This window comes from Phocoena sinus, chromosome 11 (assembly GCF_008692025.1).
Source record: "Phocoena sinus isolate mPhoSin1 chromosome 11, mPhoSin1.pri, whole genome shotgun sequence".
Taxonomy (NCBI): domain Eukaryota; kingdom Metazoa; phylum Chordata; class Mammalia; order Artiodactyla; family Phocoenidae; genus Phocoena; species Phocoena sinus.
The window spans coordinates 45,056,850-45,076,764 of NC_045773.1; the positions used below are offsets into that span (position 1 = coordinate 45,056,850).

The 19,915-nt window shown below is 41.9% G+C and overlaps 1 protein-coding gene across 7 annotated transcripts in view; it reads right to left on the reverse strand.

The window, feature by feature from the left end:
- Positions 1-19,470, reverse strand: part of ULK4 (unc-51 like kinase 4) — a 530,371-nt gene extending 510,901 nt beyond the window's left edge. For 4 of the 7 annotated variants that reach the window (XR_004352053.1, XR_004352054.1, XR_004352055.1 and 1 more), the window contains exons 1-5: positions 19,324-19,470; positions 10,041-10,234; positions 5,545-5,644; positions 3,375-3,514; positions 887-1,049 (exon numbers count right to left, since the gene is read on the reverse strand). Coding sequence is in view for 4 of the 7 variants with exons in the window: in XM_032647441.1 (XP_032503332.1) it covers positions 887-1,049; positions 3,375-3,514; positions 5,545-5,644; positions 10,041-10,178 (541 nt within the window). In the remaining 3 variants the exon portion in view is untranslated. Of the gene's footprint in view, positions 1-886; positions 1,050-3,374; positions 3,515-5,544; positions 5,645-10,040; positions 10,235-15,999; positions 16,061-19,323 lie in introns of those variants that run through there. The other 3 variants (XM_032647443.1, XM_032647444.1, XM_032647445.1) reach the window with 3 other exon arrangements.
- Between the last annotated feature and the right edge of the window lie 445 nt (positions 19,471-19,915).

Below are 19,915 nucleotides of genomic sequence, written 5' to 3' on the forward strand. Positions count from 1 at the left end.
AGGGGAAAATTTCAAATACACATTCCTGAAACATATTGCCCTCCTTGGTTTCTGTATAAAAGCATAGTCCATAATACTCATTTTCATAGGATGCCACGGAATGATATTTGGGGATTTAGAAAGCCTTCTTCCTGGGCGTGAAATCTTACTTCAAGACTGGCCCTGCAAGTTAAAGTTCCTCACTTGTATTTATGGGGCCTCTGTTAACCCGCTGCTCCCCCGCCGTCCCTTTCCCTCATTCCTCTCATCCATGGCCATATGACTACCAAGCCCAAGGATGCCACTCTCTCTCTCAGTGCCCTTTGCTTCCTGGTGAGTGTACCAGAGCTTCGGTGGTCCAAAGTCTCAAGTACATACACCAGGAACTTGAGGAAAAAAGATCTTTATCACTTCTATCAAAAGTTCTGGTATAAGAAATATGACTTCACACTCTCCCCTCAAGCACAGCAATCTAACTGCCCAGGCCCCATCTCACTGACAAAACCACCTCCCAAGGACGCACCCTTAAAAACCTTCCTTACTTGCAGAAGAATATCAGCTGCTCAACAACGCTGAGTATCTCCTGAGCCACCAGTGTATGCCAGACACTGTTCTAAGTGCTGAGGATACAGCAGGAAGGGAGACAAAACCCCCCTCCTTATGTTCTAATGAGTGGTCAGTGATAAAGCTAAGGATAAGGCTTTGTCAGAGGTTCCCTGCACCTCACACGACACTAGAGCCACACGGAAAATGTAGGCCCTGGACAAAACCATCCATAAATCCAGACTTCTCCTGATCATTTTTAATACATTTTTTGACTGGCAACATAAAAGGTGGACATTATCTCCTAAACACGTGACTTGGGCGGCCCACAGTTTGAGTTCTGACCTGGAAGCTCTCCACGTACCTTTGACTCTACTTTTCATGTTTTTCTTCAGTACATTTTCCCCGCTATCACCTCCTCCTTCTTCTGCTGCCACCAATGCAAAGAATTCTTCCAAATTTTCACCTTCCACTTTGGCCAAGCAAAAATTACTAAACTTCAGTGTGCCAGGCCCTTCCAAGAGTATCTATAAAGGTTAAAAAACAAATGTGTTCAGAAACAAATTCTATTCAATTTGCATTTCCATCCGTACCTCTTGTAATCTCACTATAGAACTCTGAGTATTGGTTTTCTTGCTTCATCACAACTCAGAAAATTAAATGCTTACAATTTTTTAAAAAAAGAAGAGAAAGAAACATAAATTCAACATTTGACTAGTAAGAGAATCAAATATTAAATTGTCCCTTCTCAGATGTAGATGAAAAAACACATCGTTTAACCACAGAGGGAAACCTCAGTCTTTTGGGAAAGATAAAAAGGAAAGTATATGAAACAATCTATACTCACCTATTCTCAGTGACAGTTGAAAGAGGATTTGGAAGCCTACCTGTCCTAGGGGTTGTTCATTCAAATGAGAATGTATGATTTAGGGGTTGAGACTAGGGGTGTTGAAGTTAGAGATCTAGATTTGAGCCCTAGGTCCACCACTTACTGGCAGGTCTGACCTGCAGACTTTACTTAACCTTTGTAAATCTGTCTCTTCACCTACAAAATGGAAAAAATGATACTTAACTCTTCGGACTGTTGTAAGGACTGAGGCTATACACGATGCAGAGGGCTTCTGACAGTGACTGGCACGTGTTAAGTGCACAAGTCTGCTAATATAATTTGTGATTAGAAGTTATCTGTTGATTGTTGAAATCATACCTTTATCTCTTCCTCCCTGGCAATGGATCAGGGGGCTTCTTGGTCCTTAAAAGCAATTTAAAGTTTACCCTCAACTTCTAGTCACAAATACTAAGGATGTCAGTTAGTCTACAACAGTGACCTTTAAACTTTTTTTTTGAGCAGCCTGGAGGCCTTGTTAAGAAAAACTACTAGTCCCTACCCTGAGAGTTCCTGATTCAACAGGTCTGGGGTAGGGCCCAAGAAGCTGCATTTCTAACAAGTTCCAGGTAATGCTGATGCTGCTGGTACAGGGAACACACTTTGAAAACCACCGGCAGGGGGCAGATAAAAATTTTAAGTTAGTAAATATTTTGGACTTTGCAAGCCGTAAGGCTTCTGTCCTGATTATTGAAGTCTGCAGCCACTGACAATACATAAATGAAAGAATGTGGGTGTTCCAGTAAAACTCCATTTACAGAAACAGTCATCCTGCCAGAACTCTGCCAACCCCAGTTCTGGAATAAAAGTAACCTTACTATCAGCCTGAAGCTCCTAGGTTATAAAGAGCTGATACTAGACCTCACTAAAGAGCTCCTACACAGAGGTTGGTACGTTATAGCCTCTAGGCTTGTATAAGCATGAGCTAAGAGAGGTTTTTATGTTTCTGAACAGTTGGAAAAAAATGAAAATCAGCTAATATTTCTTGACGTGTGAAAATTACATGAAACTGACATTCCAGTGTCCATAAATAAAGTTTTATTGAAACAAAGTCACACCCACGCATTTACATATTGTCTATAGCTGCTTTCAGGGCTGTAATGCAGTTAAGTGGTTATAGTCTTGACACAAGTATATGAATATTTCAACAAGAACTTCTATTTGTTATACAGAATCTTTACGGAGCTTTTTGTAGGTTTAATTAGGTTCTCATATAGATGGCCTAGAAAAATGTTTAACAAGGAAATATTCAACTTTTCATTTCATTGTGTTCACATTAACAAAGGAAAAGAACTAGCAGCTAAGACCAGTAACACATACAATCCCTAAGAAAATGTCCTAAAAGTTTAACCTAAATATAATGCATAATCCTCACAATCTCCCTGAAATATCTCCTTCTACATCACAGGCAAGAAAACTAAGGTACAGAGAGAGAGAAAAGGTAACTTGTCCAGGGCCCACAGCTTCTAAATATCAGTGTTAAAGTGGCTCAGACTCTAAGCAGGTTTTGCGACTCTACGACACTGAAGCACGTTTACTTATGGATAACTAGTTTTACCAGAAAAGAAAAATATTTGACCCATAATATCAGGAATCATACGTACATAGCCAAGAATGTCATCATCAAACTAAAATAATGGCTCATAACTGTGTACTATAATTTAAGAGCGAAGAATCTTATTTTACTGATCTGTTGAGCTCATCATTCACCATATACCTCAAGAGCAATAATAATTACTCAGAGAACCCTGAAAGGAGGGGAGACTTCACTTTCTAAAAGCTACTTCAATAGGTAGCTAAATAGGAACCTAAAATATAGTACTATGTACTTCCTTTTGTTTAAAAAAAATGTTAACTTAAAATTTCAAGATGTTCTATATCAAAATTGTATCTAAAAATAAAAACATCTTTGAGGAAGCCCTATGAATTGAAACACAAACAGGAAACCCAAACTTTCATGAATTACCTTCCCAGGAGAAATGTCACAAAAGAGAATGCCAAGTTGATGAAGATGATGTAATCCAGTAATCAGGTCAATCCCAAATTCTCTTACAACATCTTCTGGGAGGTTTTCGTCTTGAGCAATAACCATTTCTAAGGAACCACCTGCAAGTTGATTAAAATCACCCACTTTAACCCACCAATATTACACAGTGCCTCTGGGAGGTTCCATGCTGGGACCTGAGCATTAAAACATGATCAAATCAGTATACCTGGACAGTCTGGCAGGGGAAACATACATGTTAACAAACAGTGGTCCAAGCACCGTAAATGGAAACCTCCACGCTCCAGAGCCAGCTCAGGGAGAATGACTGCTCAGACTGTAAGAATAGTCAATAAATAAGCCAGTGGGATGAAGGGAGAATCACTCTGGTGCTGTGATTTCTCACTCCAGATCCCTCAGGAAAGAAACAGCTACAAAAATTAGTGTTAAATACTAACCTAAGCTGTGCTCTTTAATCACACTGTGCAAAGTACGGTTACGTTTACTCCTGTGCAAAGTGAGGTCACATTCTACAAGAACTGCACAACAAAAAAAGGTGCTCTTCCTTAATAGTCAGAAAATCACAAACGCTGACGTACACCACTGATGAAATAAAAGGCCAATGGCAGACACACTGCAAATTCCATTTCTATACCCTACCAGGGTCCCACTCACATCTCCTATCATCTAAGTGCCAGAAACAAACCTTTTTTTTTTTTTTTTTTTAGGGTCAAGATTATAACAGGAGTCAAGTTCAGAGAAAGTGAAGTCTTAGCCGGCATCTGAAAGTTCAATCAGAATTAGTGCAATGAAGGTAGGAGTATTTTGGGGTCTGTTCATTTTGTTTGGCGGGTGAGGAACCATTCCAAACACAGGCATAAATTAGAGTTAGGCTATTACAATGGCCAGGGGTCACAAATAACAGCTGAAGCAAAAAGTAAAACAGGTTGAGTGCCCTGATCACCTCAAAAGTGTGTACATCTCATGAAAGTAATTAAACCACAGACTCCTCCTATTGATTCAGAAAAATAAAATGCAAATAAATTATTCCAAATAACCTCTTTAATGATTGTATTAAATTCTAAGTGCCAGTATGTAGGAGATTCATAAAGCTATAATTATATTTCATCTTAATATTTAATGATTTATTATTACTCAGTGTATAAATAGAAGTACACTAACCATGGTACTTGTTACATTTTTTCCTAAAGACACTGCAACTGAAAGCCCAGATAATACAGTATCTATGTATTTAGTCACCTTTCTTCCTGTATATAGTCCTAGAAAGTTATAGCAAGCAAGAGCTATAACATGTTATCTCTAATTATTGCTAGGTGGTGGTATTTGTTGATTCATCTTTGTATTTTTCCATATTGCTTAAGTTTTTAAGAGCAAGTATCCTTTGCATAAAAAGATAAGCACTTTATAAACTAATTAGCTAATAGCTAGTTGACCTAAAATACTTTGTTTTTACTGAATGGGAAAGCTTTTTTGATCAATAATCACTAAAAAAGATTTCTAAGTGTTATATAGGTGATTTAGCATTATTTTATACCAAAGTAAAGTTAACCCCAAATTGAATTTTACACGTCTTCCTCTTACCAAACACCTTTGCCCTTTTCCAGTCCCTAATATCTATCAAGCAATAGGTGTTCAAGTTAATGTACTCAATAGTATCAACACTGCTTATATTTGTAATAGAAGAAAAATGGAAAATAGCAAAAACTATATCAGGGCTTCCCTGGTGGCACAGTGGTTAAGAATCCACCTGCCAAAACAGGGGACACGGGTTCGAGCCTTGGTCTGGGATGATCCCACATGCCGCAGAGTAACTAAGCCCGTGCGCTACAACTACTGAGCCTGCGCTCTAGAGCCCATGAGTTACAACTACTGAGCCCGCGTGCCACAACTACTGAAGCCCGTGAATCTAGAGCCTGTGCTCTGCAACAAGAGAAGCCACCGCAACGAGAAGCCCACTCACTGCAACAAAGAGTAGCCCCTACTCACCACAACTAGAGAAAGCCCGCGCACAGCAACAAAGACCCAACACAGCCAAAAATAAATAAATTTATAAAAAAAAAAAAAACTACATCACGTTTTTTCAAAACTATATATTGTGGCTACAATCGTAGCACTTCTTACATGATCTTACCTGTGCAGAGTTCCACGACTAGCCAGAGATGATTACTGGTTTCATACCATTCATGAAAAGTTACAATATTCTTGTGTTTAATTTCACGGGTGAGACGAACCTATAAAAACACACAGCATTCACACTAAAATAAAAAAGTTCTTAAACCCTTGCATCTATTAAGAAACACCTAAATACACAACTGGGAAATAAATAAGAAAACACTGGAATTTATTCAGTGGAATTCTATACAGACATTAAGAATGATGGTTATGAAGGCTGGTGACATGGAAAAATGCTAATTCAATGTACAGTCTTTAAAAACAAACAAAACCTTGTACGAAAGTTTTGTGTATTTGTGTAAATTAACATCACAAAAGAATATTCATAGGAAAAATGACCAGAAGGTATACATCAAAATAGCTGCCGTTATGAGGAGAATTACTCATGTTTTTAAATTCTTTCTACTTCTCATTTTCTATCTCCTATATTAAGTACCCAGTACTTTCATAATGAGGAAAAAAGAAATAATTTTAAAGGAAACAAAAAAAACCTTTAAGAATAACCTAAAGGCTCAAAAATACAATAATAGTTAAACAAGTTGTATATTAATAATTATTATTAGGCCAACATTAAAGTATTTGTTGAATTTTATAACATGGAAAAATGACGTTATAATGTTAAGTGAAAAAAGCAAGAAATAAAATTATGTAATACCATGATTAGAAAATTTTTTCAAAGCCCATAGAAAAAAAGACAAGAAACAAACCAAAAAGAACAATGATTGCCTTTGGGTGATACAACAATGCTGCTCTTTCCTTCTATTCAGTTCTTTATATTCTCAAATTTCCTATAATGACAGTGTATTACTTTTACAATATTGAAAAGAACTCTCAAAGCCTTCTATTTTCTTTTTCAGCATATCCTTAGTGAATTCTAATATTAATTCACCTAGATTCTTAAAAGAGGAATGATTACCGATCTTAAAATGTACATTTCCATTAGATTATAAGAATACTTATGCACCAAAAACAAGAGTGAATTCAAAACTCAACAATAAAGATGCAAAAGCCTGTCCGTTTAAAAACGCTAAGTTGCTTCTGGAATTTTTGCTTTCTCCCTTTAAAATTCCCATTAAATATAGGAACTAAAACCACAAAAATGTATGCGAACCATCAAGACTCAGAATTGCTGATGACTAACGTACCAAAGTGCTTTGCACCCTTGCTTTCTGATTTTCTTTAAAAAAAGAAAAAAAAATTACAAATTCTACTGTCACTCAACACAGGCTAACGGGCCCATAATTAGTAGAAATACAGAGCTCCCCATTTTAGATATGGAATTTGGGGACTTCCCTGGTGGACCAGTAGTTAAGACTCCATGCTCCCAGTGCAGGAGGCCTGAGTTCGATCCCTGGTCAGGAAACTAGATCCCGCATGCCTCAGCTAAAAAAAAGAAAAAAGATCCCATGTGCCGCAACTAAGACCCGGCGCAGCCAAATAAATAAATAAATATTAAAAAAAAAAAAAAAAGAAATGGAATTTGGCACACTCTAGGAACAATTAGGTGGGCTCATACTGTACCAAAAATAAAGGAAAATGAATCTACATGACTTAGAAGACAGATGAGTAGAAAACCAAGCATCAGAGTGACTAAGAAAGAATTTGAAGAGCACCTTGTAATAGATCCCTAATATAAGGCCAAGAGAAAATGCGCAGAACCCTCAGTGAGCAAGTTTAAAGGGATCTCTGCTGATTCTGGCACAGAAAAGGGAAGGTCCTAGTGAAAAAATAAAAGAGGTACAGAAAACCCGACAGAATTCAGGCCACAGCACACCCCTCCGGACCCTCCTGTACACTCAGTACATGCCAAGTACCCACTCTTCCAGACGCTGGGCTGCCAATCTCACCCTCCACCCTCACCGCAACCACCCATCTGGAGCCTGCGCTGGCCAATGCAGGAGATACAGTGGCCAATACTCACCACAGATGGCTACTGTGCTCTTTTGAGGAGCAGTTGGTCTGAGCTGGGACGAGCCCCAAGTGTAAAATACACACCAGATGCTCAACACTTAACATCAAAATTAGAAAAATATCTCGATAACTTTATACTGGTTGCGTGCTGAAATAATACTTTGTATATACTGGATTATGTAATATATATTAATAAAATGAATTCCACTGATTTTTCCTTTTTCATCGTAGATACTATGAACTTTAAAATTAGATTTGTAACCACAAGGACTTCCCTGGTGGTGCAGTGGTTAAGAATCCACCTGCCAATGCAGGAGTCACAGGTTCGATCCCTGGTCCAGAAAGGTCCCACATGCTGCGGAGCAACTAAGCCCATGGGCCACAACTACTGAGCCTGTGCTCTAGAGCCCGTGTGCCACAACTACTGAAGCCCGCGCGCCTAGAGCCCGTGCTCTGCAACAAGAAAAGCCACCACAATGAGAAGTCCGCGCACCACAACGAAGAGTAGCCCCCGCTCACCGCCTAGAGAAAGCCCTCACACAGCAACAAAGACCCAACACAGCCAAAAATAAAAAATAAATAAAAATGTCTGTAACCCCCATTATATTCCTACTGGACAGCATTGCTAGATTTTTTTTTTTTTTCGGTATGCGGGCCTCTCACTGTTGTGGCCTCTCCCGTTGCGGAGCACTGGCTCCGGACACGCAGGCCCAGCGGCCATGGCTCATGGGCCCAGCCGCCCCGCGGCATGTGGGATCTTCCTGGACCGGGGCACGAACCCGCATCCCCTGCGTCGCAGGCGGACTCTCAACCACTGCGCCACCAGGGAAGCCCTAGATTTTTTCTTTTTACTGATAACTGTATTCTCTCCAAAATCTCTTCCACACACCCTAGTCCATGACCACCACTCACTCACTTTCCAGCTCACTCGCTCTAGTACTGCTATTCCAGTTCAATTCAACCCTCCACACACTCTGCATACACCCAAGGCACTTAAGCAGACACAAACCACGCTGACTGAGCTACCTTCCACTGATGATTCCCAATCTCAAATGGCCCCAGCTGGTCTGTTCTCCAGGTGACTAATTCACACCTTTTCTTTCCTCTTTTCTAGAACACTGCCTTCCCCTTCCCCCATCTCCTAACTGAAGGCTTAGATTTTCACCTCAAGAGAAATTCCTCATGTTCCCAGCTCTGAATCTACCAACTACTGTGCACCTTGCCCCCCATATACCTGTCTTCCCTTAAACTGTTCACACACCTTTCAAAAGCCAACACCTCCTCATGTACATGAGGATGGCTGTTTTAACAAACAAAAACCAAACGAAACAAACAAACAAAAAAACAGAAAATAACAAGTGCCTGCAAGGATGTAGAGAAATGGGATCCCTTGCACACTGTTGGTGGGAATATTAAATGGTATAGCCTCTGTGGAAAACAGAGTGTATATTTATTTCATGGGTTTGGACAAATATGTAATGACATGTATCATACAGAAGAGTTTCACTGCCCTAAAATCCTCTATACTCCACCTATTCATCCTTCCCACTCCTCCCCCCGCCCCCCAAACTCTGGTAACTACTCATCTTCTTACTGTTTCCATACTTTTGCCTTTTCCAGAACGTCATATGGTTGGAATCACACAGTATGTAGCCTTTCCAGATCAGCTTCTCTTACCTAACAACGTGCATTTAAGGTTCCTGTGTCTCCTTGTGGCTTGATAGCCCATTTCTTTTTATTACTGAACAGTATTTCATTGCATATATGTAGCAGTTTGTTTATTCATTCACTTACTGAAGGGCATCTTGATTGCTTCAATTTTGAATAAAGCTACTATAAACATGTGTGTGCAGGTTTTTGTGTGGACATAAGTTTTCAGCTCTTTTGGGAAAATACCAAGAGTTTGATTGTTGAATTGTCCAGAACTCTTTCCATCGTGCAGAACTGAAACTTTATACACATTAAACAATAACTCCCCATTTCCCCTTTCCCTGGCCTCCGGCAATCACCTTTGTATTTTGTTTCTGAAAGGTACCTCATATAAAATGGTGATGGCTACACAGCAATATGCACGTATTTAATATCAAACTGTATACTTAAAAATGCTTGATGATAAATTTTATTTTATGTGTATTTTACCGCAATAAAAAAAAAGTTGGAAAAAAAAAAGCTAGGTTTGGTCCAATGAGCCTGGGCTGTAAAGTTGGTACAGCTACTGCAAACCCAAGTCACTCTCACCCAATGTCCTGCCTTTGGAAAGCTTCATAATCATATACTAAATTTAAAAGTAAGTGATCTAATATAGAGTATATTTTCCCTGACTCTTACAAAAACAAACAACAAAAACCTAAGTTGCTAATTACTTGGGTATGTTTATTAGTCATTATTCAGGATTGGTGGCACTCCAGAGAAAAGGCTGCCCATTCCAAATTGATAATGTGCCATTTGCTATAGTGAGTTCAATGGCTTCTGTTTACATACTACTTACTCTATCTGATCATAACTCTGTCTTTTCCCAAAGGGAGGGAAACATACTTGACTTACCCAATTGGTTATTTCAGGCCTCTTGCACTTATCAGTACAGAGAATAGCTACAAAATTGATTGTTCCCTTCCGTCGCCCTTTGTAGACAACTGTCTTGCTTCCTCTGCCAATCTCTTCATACAGAATGAAGTTTTCCATCTCTGGGCTGACTTCTCACGTTTGATAAAATGGCAGCCTAATAGCATCTCTAGCTCCTAAAAAGTAAACAAAAATGACACTTAAAAATGCAAGCTTGAGACTTCCCTGGTGGTGTAGTGGTTAAGAATCCACCTGCCAATGCAGGAGACTCGGATTCAAGCCCTGGTCTGAGAAGATCCCACATGCCGCAAAGCAACTAAGCCCCTGCACCACAACTACTGAGCCTGCGAGCCACAACTACTTAAGCCCACGCACCCAGAGCCCATGCTGTGCAACAAAAGAAGCCACCGCAATGAGAAGCCCGTGCAACGAAGAGTAGCCCTCACTCACCGCAACTAGAGAAAGCATGCACACAGCAACGAACACCAAATAACAGCCAAATAAATAAATAAATAAATTTTTTTTAAATGCAAGCTAGTTGCATGATTAATTAGCCTAAGCTATTTAATATGTAAATAAATCTAATAATTCTATAAATTCAAAATATTCACCTACAAATGTTGAATACAAGTCTTTTTCATAGAATGAAAAAAGGAAAAAAATAAACAATTCACAAACTAATATTCAACGCCCTAGTAACAAGACTTTAATAAAAATAATGAAAATGACAGCTATTTCCAATACATGGAACAAAATCAGGGAATGAGTGAGATTTCAGCCAGTGTATCTTGATACCTCTCTTACTTTCTCTGTTACACTGGAAAGCACTTTGTGTCCATATCTGTATAATGAATGGGGTAATATGCCCCACCTAAACCCAAATGATGAGAAATGAGACAATGTCTGTGAATACACTCTATAAACAAATATGGAATGATAGTACATCTATCTAATCCATAAGGATTGGCGTCAATCCAAATATTATTCGAAGCAAATAAACTACTGGCTGAGCAAATTACTGGCTCCTGGGCCAAATCCAGCCTGCTGCCTATTCTATAAATTAAACTTAATTGGAACATAGCCATGCTCAATCATTTATATATTGCCCAAGGATGCTTTCAGGCTACTATGGCAGTGTTGAGTAGTTGTAACAGAGACCCTATGGCCTGCACACGCTCTAAAATATTTACTATCTGGCCCTTTACAGAAAAAGTTTGCCAACTCCTGTTTTAAATCAAGAATTTTTTTTTAAAACATCCACATCATTATCAAAGATAATGAGTTCATTTTCTTTGCCAAGAAAAATCCCCTAGTATTCCTGAGTGAATAACAATTTGATGTAGTCTTTTACTAGTCTAGGTTTTTTGTTTTTTTTTTTGTGGTATGCAAGCCTCTCACTGTTGTGGCCTCTCTCGTTGCGGAGCACACGCTCCGGACGCGCAGGCTCAACGGCCATGGCTCACGGGCCCAGCCGCTCCGCGGCATGTGGGATCTTCCCGGACCGGGGGCACGAACCCGTGTCCCCTGCATCGGCAGGCGGACTCTCAACCACTGCGCCACCAGGGAAGCCCACTAGTCTAGATTTTTAATTAAAACTGAAATAAAATAATGGACTTGATATATTAAACATATTTCCAACAACAAAGTTATTTACTCAACCAAAAACATCTTTTAAACTGGCATCTCTTTGAGAGGATTATACATGCTAGACTACATAAAACTTCCCAGAAATTATCCAAGCAGTAAGATATCCTCTTTAAAAACAGCTTATGTTTCCGTATGGTACCCAGGAAGTCAGAACACAGCAAAATCCCTATGAAACAGAATGTAAAAGAGCAATAAATTAATGGGTATGGGGTTTCTTTGGGGGCAGATAAAATGTTCTAGAATTAGATAATGTGGATGGTTGTATAACTTTGTAAATACACTAAAATTCACTGAATTGTACAATTTTAAAGGGGCTGAATTTTATAGTATGTGAATTTTATCTCAATATTTTTACTGAGGTATAACTGACATATAACAGCGTGTAAGTTTAAAGGGTACAACGTGTTGATACATTTATACATTATAATAGTGTTAAGTAATGCTATGATGGTAACCATCTCATCACATAATTATTTCTTTTTTCCAGCAAGAACATTTAAGATCTAGTCTCTTAGCAACTTCGAAGTACATAGTACATTTTTGCTGACTATGATCACGATGATGTACATTATATCTCCAGAACTTATTCATCTTTGGTTATAAGCCATACAGCAACAGAGGAGCAAGATTTGGCCGGTAGGCAATAGTTTACTGACCCCTGTCTTGGTATAGGAAACCATTAATCTAAGAATCTAGGAATAACTCTATCATTCCAACTTCCAATGAAATTAAAACTTACTGCAAGATGGGAAAAATTCTACTATAAAAACTTGTAGGCTCATGGACTTCCCTGGTGGTGCAGTGGTTAAGAATCTGCCTGCCAACGCACGGGACATGGGTTCAAGCCCTGGTCCAGGAGGATCTCACATGCCGTGGAGCAACTAAGCCCCTGCGTCACAACTACTGAGCCTGCGCTCTAGAGCCCGCGAGCCACAACTACTGAGCCCGCGTACCACAACTACTGAAGCCCACACACTCTAAGGCCCATGTGCAGCAACTACTGAGCCCAAGTGCTGCAACTCCTGAAGCCCATGGGCCTAGAGCCCGTGCTCCGCAACAAGCCACCGCAATGAGAAGCCCGCACAAAACAAAGACCCAATGCAGCCAAAATTAAAAACATTAATAGGCTAGTAATTACATTTAGTCATTTGGATTATAAACCTGGTATCTAGATCAAATAAGAAATCAAACTATTAACAGCGAAATTTCTAAATTCTAAGTAGAAAAAATGTGGGACAGTTTTGAATTTAAATCAATCAAACCCAAAAAAGGCACAGATAATATCTATTTTAAGAAACAGTTTTACTAAGTCCCTTTTACATTCCTCTCCTCCCTGAAACCCACTCATTAAAAAGAACTGTAAAAAATTAATGAACATGTATAACTGAATTACTCTGCTGTACATCTGAAATTAAAACATTGTAAATCAACTATATTTCAATAAAAATTTTTTTTTAATTAATAAACAGAAACACAGGAAGATAGCATCCACTTCCTAAAGCTTTTGGCCTTAAAGGGACATAAGGTCACCAAAGAAAAACTGCAATTTGCCCAAACCCAGGTTTGATATTTAGGGCATCTAATATCAGGAAAAGGGCTACACCTAGACCCAGATAGACTTCATGGCAGCCTACGTTTCCCAAAACCAAAACTAAGCACCAGCTGTGAGGTTTTCTCAGGCTAGTTGGTTACTGCAGAAATTGGATCCCACATTTCGCTTACAGCCAAATCTCTACGTGTTTTACTCAACAATAACAACCTCAACCCAATCTTTTGAGAAGGACCACAAGACACAGCCTTCAAGGCCTTAAAATAGAGTTTGATGAACCTACCTGCCCTTGGGCATCTCCATTATCATATTCCCTTTTTCTTTTTTGTATATGAAAAGGAAGAGCATGCCTTTGGGGTAGTCACCCAAAACCATGGAGACCACCATCAGCCCAAAGAGTATTATAAACAGCACCTGGACCCTGTGGCACAGGGATACCCCTTTGCCTTAGAGCCATTATAGCCACTGCCCTTTGGTTAAGGCCACTGGGAAAATCATGTGGGATCCCCTTTAACCATCTATGCCTCATGCAATAGCTCTCCTAAATTCTCATTACACTCAACGTTTATCAGCTGGCCTCCTCACCGCCTATGAAATCCTTTTGTTAACTGCCCCTCCCATAACTCTTTTATTGTTGTAATAACTTAACCTGGCTACTCTTCTCCCCTCCTTCACCAACAAAGTACCTCTCCACACGAACCACCTCATGGTTCTATAAGAAATTCCACTGGGTAAACGTGACTTCTCATAGTTCACTGCTGGTTATTTTAAAGGTGACAACGGCAAATACTGTGCTGGGTATGCTATTGCAACTCCTTTTGATGTTGTTGAGGCAGCATCTTTACCTATGGCTACTTCAGCCCAACATACTGAATTACACACCCTTACAGGGGCTTGTAGTTTAGCCAAGGACAAAAGTGTCAATATTTACACTGATAGTAGATATGTTTTTAGAGTAGCTCATGATTTTGGAATGTTAGGGAAGCAATGTGGCTTCTTTACTTCCAGTGGAAATAAAATTTTAAGTGGCCCCTATGTTCGGGAATTATTGAATGCAATACTTTTACCTGCCGCTTTAGCTATTATTAAGATTCCAGGGCATTCTAAGCTTGACTCTCTGGAAGCAAAAGGAAATCACCTTGCTGCTATTTCTACAAGGAATGCTGCCCTTAAAGGGGCCAACGGCAGCCAAACCTCTGTCACGGTCCAAAGAGATATTTCTCCAAATGATAATTTAGAAAAACTGGCTAGAAAGGCCCAACTGTTGGCCTCAGAAAAGGAAAAACAAGATTAGAAATTCAGGGGGTTCCCTGGTGGCACAGTCGTTAAGAATCCACCTGCCAATGCAGGGGACACGGGTTCGAGCCCTGGTCCGGGAAGATTCCACATGCCACGAAGCAACTAAGCCCGTGCGCCACAACTACTGAGCCTGCATTCTACAGCCTGCGTGCCACAACTACTGAGCCCATGTGCCACAACTACTGAAGCCCGCGCGCCTAGAGCCCGTGCTCCACAACAAGAGAAACCACCGCAATAAGAAGCCCGCACACCGCAACGAAGAGTAGCCCCCGCTCGCGGCAACTAAAGAAAGGCCACATGCAGCAACGAGGACCCAATGCAGCCAAAAATAAATAAATAAAAAGAAAGCTGCCTGCTGACTTAAAAAAATAAAATTAGAAATTCAGTAACTGTTGGTTTGATAGAAGAGAAAGCTCTGGATTGAACTAAGTAACAACAGTCCTATGGGAGACCAAGATCCCCACTCCTCACCACTGTACATGCTGCATTAAAGCATCAGTCTACTGACAAAATGATAGCCTTCATGAATCAATACTGCTGGGGAAACATTAAGAAGGCCACAAAAGGTGCCTACCTCACTTGTCAAAATACAACCCATGTAGGCCTGTGTGTACTGCCCCGGGACATTTTCATCTGCATGATGGACCATTTGAGGTCTGGCAAATGGATTTCATAAAACTTATCTAGTGAATAAAGTATGATTTAGTCACGGTCTGTACGTTTTCACTGGACTTCCCTTGCAGACAGCCTACTGCCTCTTAACGTGGCTAAAGTCCTTTTGGAAAAGAGTATCGCCACTTGGGAAACTCCTCTCAAACTTCATAGTAATCAAGTAACCCATTTCACAGGCCAGGTGCTTCAACAAGTGTGCGCTGTTCAGCTGGTTTTACAACACTTACACTTTACTCACCATCTTCAATCCTCTGGTTTAGTTGAACGTACTAACAGCATTATGAAGACTCAATTGGCAAAATGTGTAAAGACCCTCCAAACACCTTGGCCAAAAGCATTGCTGTTGGTCCTTCTAAATCTCAGATCCACCCCTTTTGGAATTCAGAAACTCTCAACCTTTGAGATCATCAGAGGACACCCAAAGCACTTGTCTCCTGCTTCTTACGACCCGCAATTAATAAAAGGAGAGATACTCCAACATTGAAAGATCTAATTGTCTCTATTAAAAATAACCATGATGGGCTTCCCTGGTGGCGCAGTGGTTGAGAGTCCACCTGCCGATGCAGGGGACGCGGATTCGGGCCCGGTCCGGGAAGATCCCACATGCCGCAGAGCGGCTGGGCCAGTGAGCCATGGCCGCTGAGCCTGCACGTCCGGAGCCTGTGCTCCGCAACAGGAGAGGCCACAACAGTGAGAGAGGCCCGCGTACCGCAAAAAAAAAAAAAAAAAAAACATGTTTTGGTAGGGTGGTCTTTTTAAATTTATTTTATTTACCTTTGGCTGTGCTGGGTTTTTGTTGCTGTGCGCGGGCTTTCTCTAGCTGCAGCAAACAGGGGCTACTCTTCGTTGCAGTGTGCCAGCTTCTCGTTGCGGTGGTTTCTCTTGTTGCAGAGCACGGGCTTCAGTAGTTGTGGCGCACGGGCTTAGTTGCTCCGAGGCATGTGGGATCTTCCCAGACCAAGGCTGGAACCCGTGTCCCCTGCATTGGCAGGCAGATTCTTAACCACTGCGCCACCAGGGAAGCCCGGTAGAGCAGTCTTTTTACCATGCACCCTCAGGAGACGAAGACCTTAAGCATCACACCTTGCAAACTGGAGATTTCATTTACTGGAAAAGACACTTCCAGAAGAACTGTCTTCAGCATCACTGGGAAGGCCCCTATCAAATACTAGTAACCAACCCTTGTGCCACCAACTCCAAGGAATACAACTCTAGGATTCACAATACATCTAAAGGAAGCACCACACTCTGACTGGACCTGCACATCCTCTGGTGACCTGAAAGTAAAGATTTCCCACAATTGAAGCAGACAGTATCTGATGAGACAGCTTTCCCAAGATATCCAGATCAGACCTGCTGGAAGGTTGCCACTGTTAGGCTGCACCCCTCAGGCCTGCAAGCCTTGTAGCTGCCAAGCCTCGAAGAGCCCAGACTCAGTGACAGAGACATAAATGGCTTACTGGACAGAGAATCTTACATGCCTGAAGCAAGGTCCTGGAGTGACACCCCACCGTGTATGGCAGACAGCAGACAGGACAGGACGTGGCAGCACTCTTCACTACTCAAGGGAGGAGGAGGCTACCATTTATGGGGGCGGGAATTGACATCAGATGGGCTCATCAGTTACCAGGGACTAATTAACCTCTATAATTAAAATGATTGGATAGTCATGTGAGTGAAGCAGGGACTGGTCAAGCAGGGCGTGTACAGAGAGCAGAGAACAGCCATTTTGAATGGCCTAACCAGACAGTAGCCAAACCTTTGATGATCGCCTAAGACTTCAGAGGATCGCCAATATCTATCATCTTGACAACATACGGATTTTAGATTAAAAGTGCCTGAGAGTTCTCCCTCCTACCTTTCCTCGTTACTTGTGACCTTAATAGGTTTCCCATCTGTGCACTTTCCCTCCGACTTGAGACACTACACCCAGGAAAGATACTTCCCGACATTGAGGGACAAAAAGCCCCTGAAACTAGAAAACCTGACTCTTGATCAGCAACGCTTTCAGAGAAAAATCTTGATCAAAATGGAGAAGTGTAAAAAACTAATAAACAGAAACCTCAATTAGAGTCAGAAGACCAGAAGCGGGGAGCTCTCATGCCCTGCAAAGATAGCAGAGCCCAACGAGAAGAAGAAAGATTCCTCTTCTTGGCTGGCAAGGACTCAACTCAATGAAAAGCCATGGATTCTTTGTTTATTACAGCCCTCCCAACTTCCTTTTCCTCTCTAAAAAAAGCTTTCGCCTTCCCTGCCATGCTGGGGAATTGCACGGTGGCTTGTCATGGTTACACACCCCGAATTGGGATTCCCTGCTGATGCCAAATAAACCCATCTTTCCTGGAGAAATGTGTGCCAGTCTTTTGGTTCAGGTAAACAGAACCAGTGCCGAGTCCTAACCCACTAAAATGCAGCCTTAACAGGAGTAATTATGTGGCAAAAAAAATAACCAGAGACCTTAATTAAATGTTCACGAATTGGTACATTAGGATACATCAGAATAAGATGTTGAAATAATAAGTTTTTATGTAAGATGAGTGATTTCTTGAAAACAAGGTTTTAGGCCACAAGAAAATAAAATCTTAAAATTTTGAATTTGAGTCAGGCCAAATTCACGTCCTCAATCTTTCACTGAATAGAGGCATCTGAGCAGAGCAGGCAGCTGAAATTAACAAAACACATCAATTACAAACTGGGTTTAGACGAGGGTTTATTACCTGCAGCACTTCCCGATTCTGTGAGCTCCACTTCCTTAGGCTAAAATAAGAATTAGATCAGATGGTCTTCTAAGTTTATCTTCCAAATTTGAAAGCCCATGACTAAGATTCTTTTTGACTCACTCCAGGGATGTTCCTCACCTTAGACTTCCTAATATGCATTTTTTTAACATTTGTAACGTCAACTTGTAAAATAAAACACAAATACAGAAAAACCCACAAAATAAATGTATACTTTAATGTATTATTATAAGAGAGACATCCTTGTAATCATCACTCAGGTCAGGAATAGCACTTTGCCAGCGACCCCAGAATCCCTTCCGAGCCTAGGACAATAACAACTCCTACTCCCCAAAAGTAATCACTCTCCGGACTTTGATGCGTTTCTTTATAGTTTTCTCACTGTAGTGTGCATTCCCATACACCACAGTTTAGTCTTCCACATCTTCTAAAAGTATGGTGCATTTTTAAGTCTCTTTTAATCTACAAGTTCACCTAGGTATCATCTGAGAAGCCAGAAGTCAGAGGAATTCACACATACGAGCAACTGAAGCATTTAAGATTCAGCGGACAGAGCCTACATTCAATAAACTCTGAAACGGTTCAGGTGGTAACAGTACGCTGGTAAAGACATGTGTGAACCCTCCTCTTAATCATCCCCACCTTCAAATCATTAACTCCCTCTCTAGCGGCAATCAGCAACGCCAGGAAACTCGATAGAAATGCAAATTCCCGCCCTGGGCCCAGATCTACTGAATCAGAAACTCTGGAAACAGGGTCCAGCAATTTTGCGTTTTAACTCGCCGTCCGGATGCGCGCTACCTTTGAAAACCGCAGGCGAAGTCAACCTTTCCCGAGAGCACAAAAGGCGGCGGGCACTATGCTAAGCACTAAACAAGTGCTCCTCCTCGCAACACTTTTCGGACCAAATCAACTGCAAGCTTTGAGCCTGGTCTGACGTCGGAAGTGTAGGCTCTAAGTCGCTACGTAAACACCCTCTCCTCCCCACCCCAAGTAGATCGCGGCCGGCGAACTGGCGGCTTTCACTGCCTCCCCATGTCCACCGACATCAGTCAGCGAGGCCGGCTTAGAACCCGGAAAGCTAAATCAGCGTTTTAAGGGATAAAACTCCGAATACGGGGCGTCTATAAAGCGCATCTCCCGAACCCAGGTCTAGAATAGGTGTCCCGCGTACCCTGAACCAAAAGATGTGCAGGGTTTAACACAAACACAAAGCAGAACCCGAAGAGAGAGGGGGCGCCGAGGGCACAGGGTCCACGGAGGGAGGGAGGGTGGTGGGCGGCTCCCTGCAGGCCTACAGTCTCTCCAACAAACGCTGAAAGACACAGGAACCCACATTAAAAACGACACTACCGCTCACCTTCTAGCTCGGTGGGGAGAAGCCGCAGGTCCACTGGAGGCCGGCCGCCAGCGCGCGCGTCTCGCCCCCGACCCCTTTGGACGAGTCCACTGGCCAAAAGCCAGGGGCGAAGCAATGGAGCAAGGCCGACAGCGTGAGGCCGTGCAGGTCTAGCACCCCTCTGTGTTTGCATTCGGCCTGCCCGTCTCCAGGGCAGCACGCAGAACGCCGGAAGGAGCGCAGGGCGCTGATTGGCTGAGCAGTTTCGCTTCCCATTGGCTGGGGCCTGGAAGTGAAGCCGCCTCGCGCCCAGCGTTAGGACGAGTCCACCGATCTACCCTAGGTCGGGGTAAAAAGTGCAGGGCTCAGAGCGTCGGCGACCGGCCTTGCGAGTTCTGCACCCCTCCGCATTTGGATTAGCCCATCCCGTTTCCAGGGCAGCACGCCGAACGCCGGAAGGAGCACAGGGGCGCTGACTGGCTGAGCACTTTGAGTAGCTATTGGCTGGGGCCCGGAAGTGGGCGGCAGTGTTGGAGAGTGTCCCTCCGAACTGTGTGTGGGGACTGGGGGCTTGGGCGGGTGGAGGAGAGCTGCCTGGGCGGTAGTTGCGTAG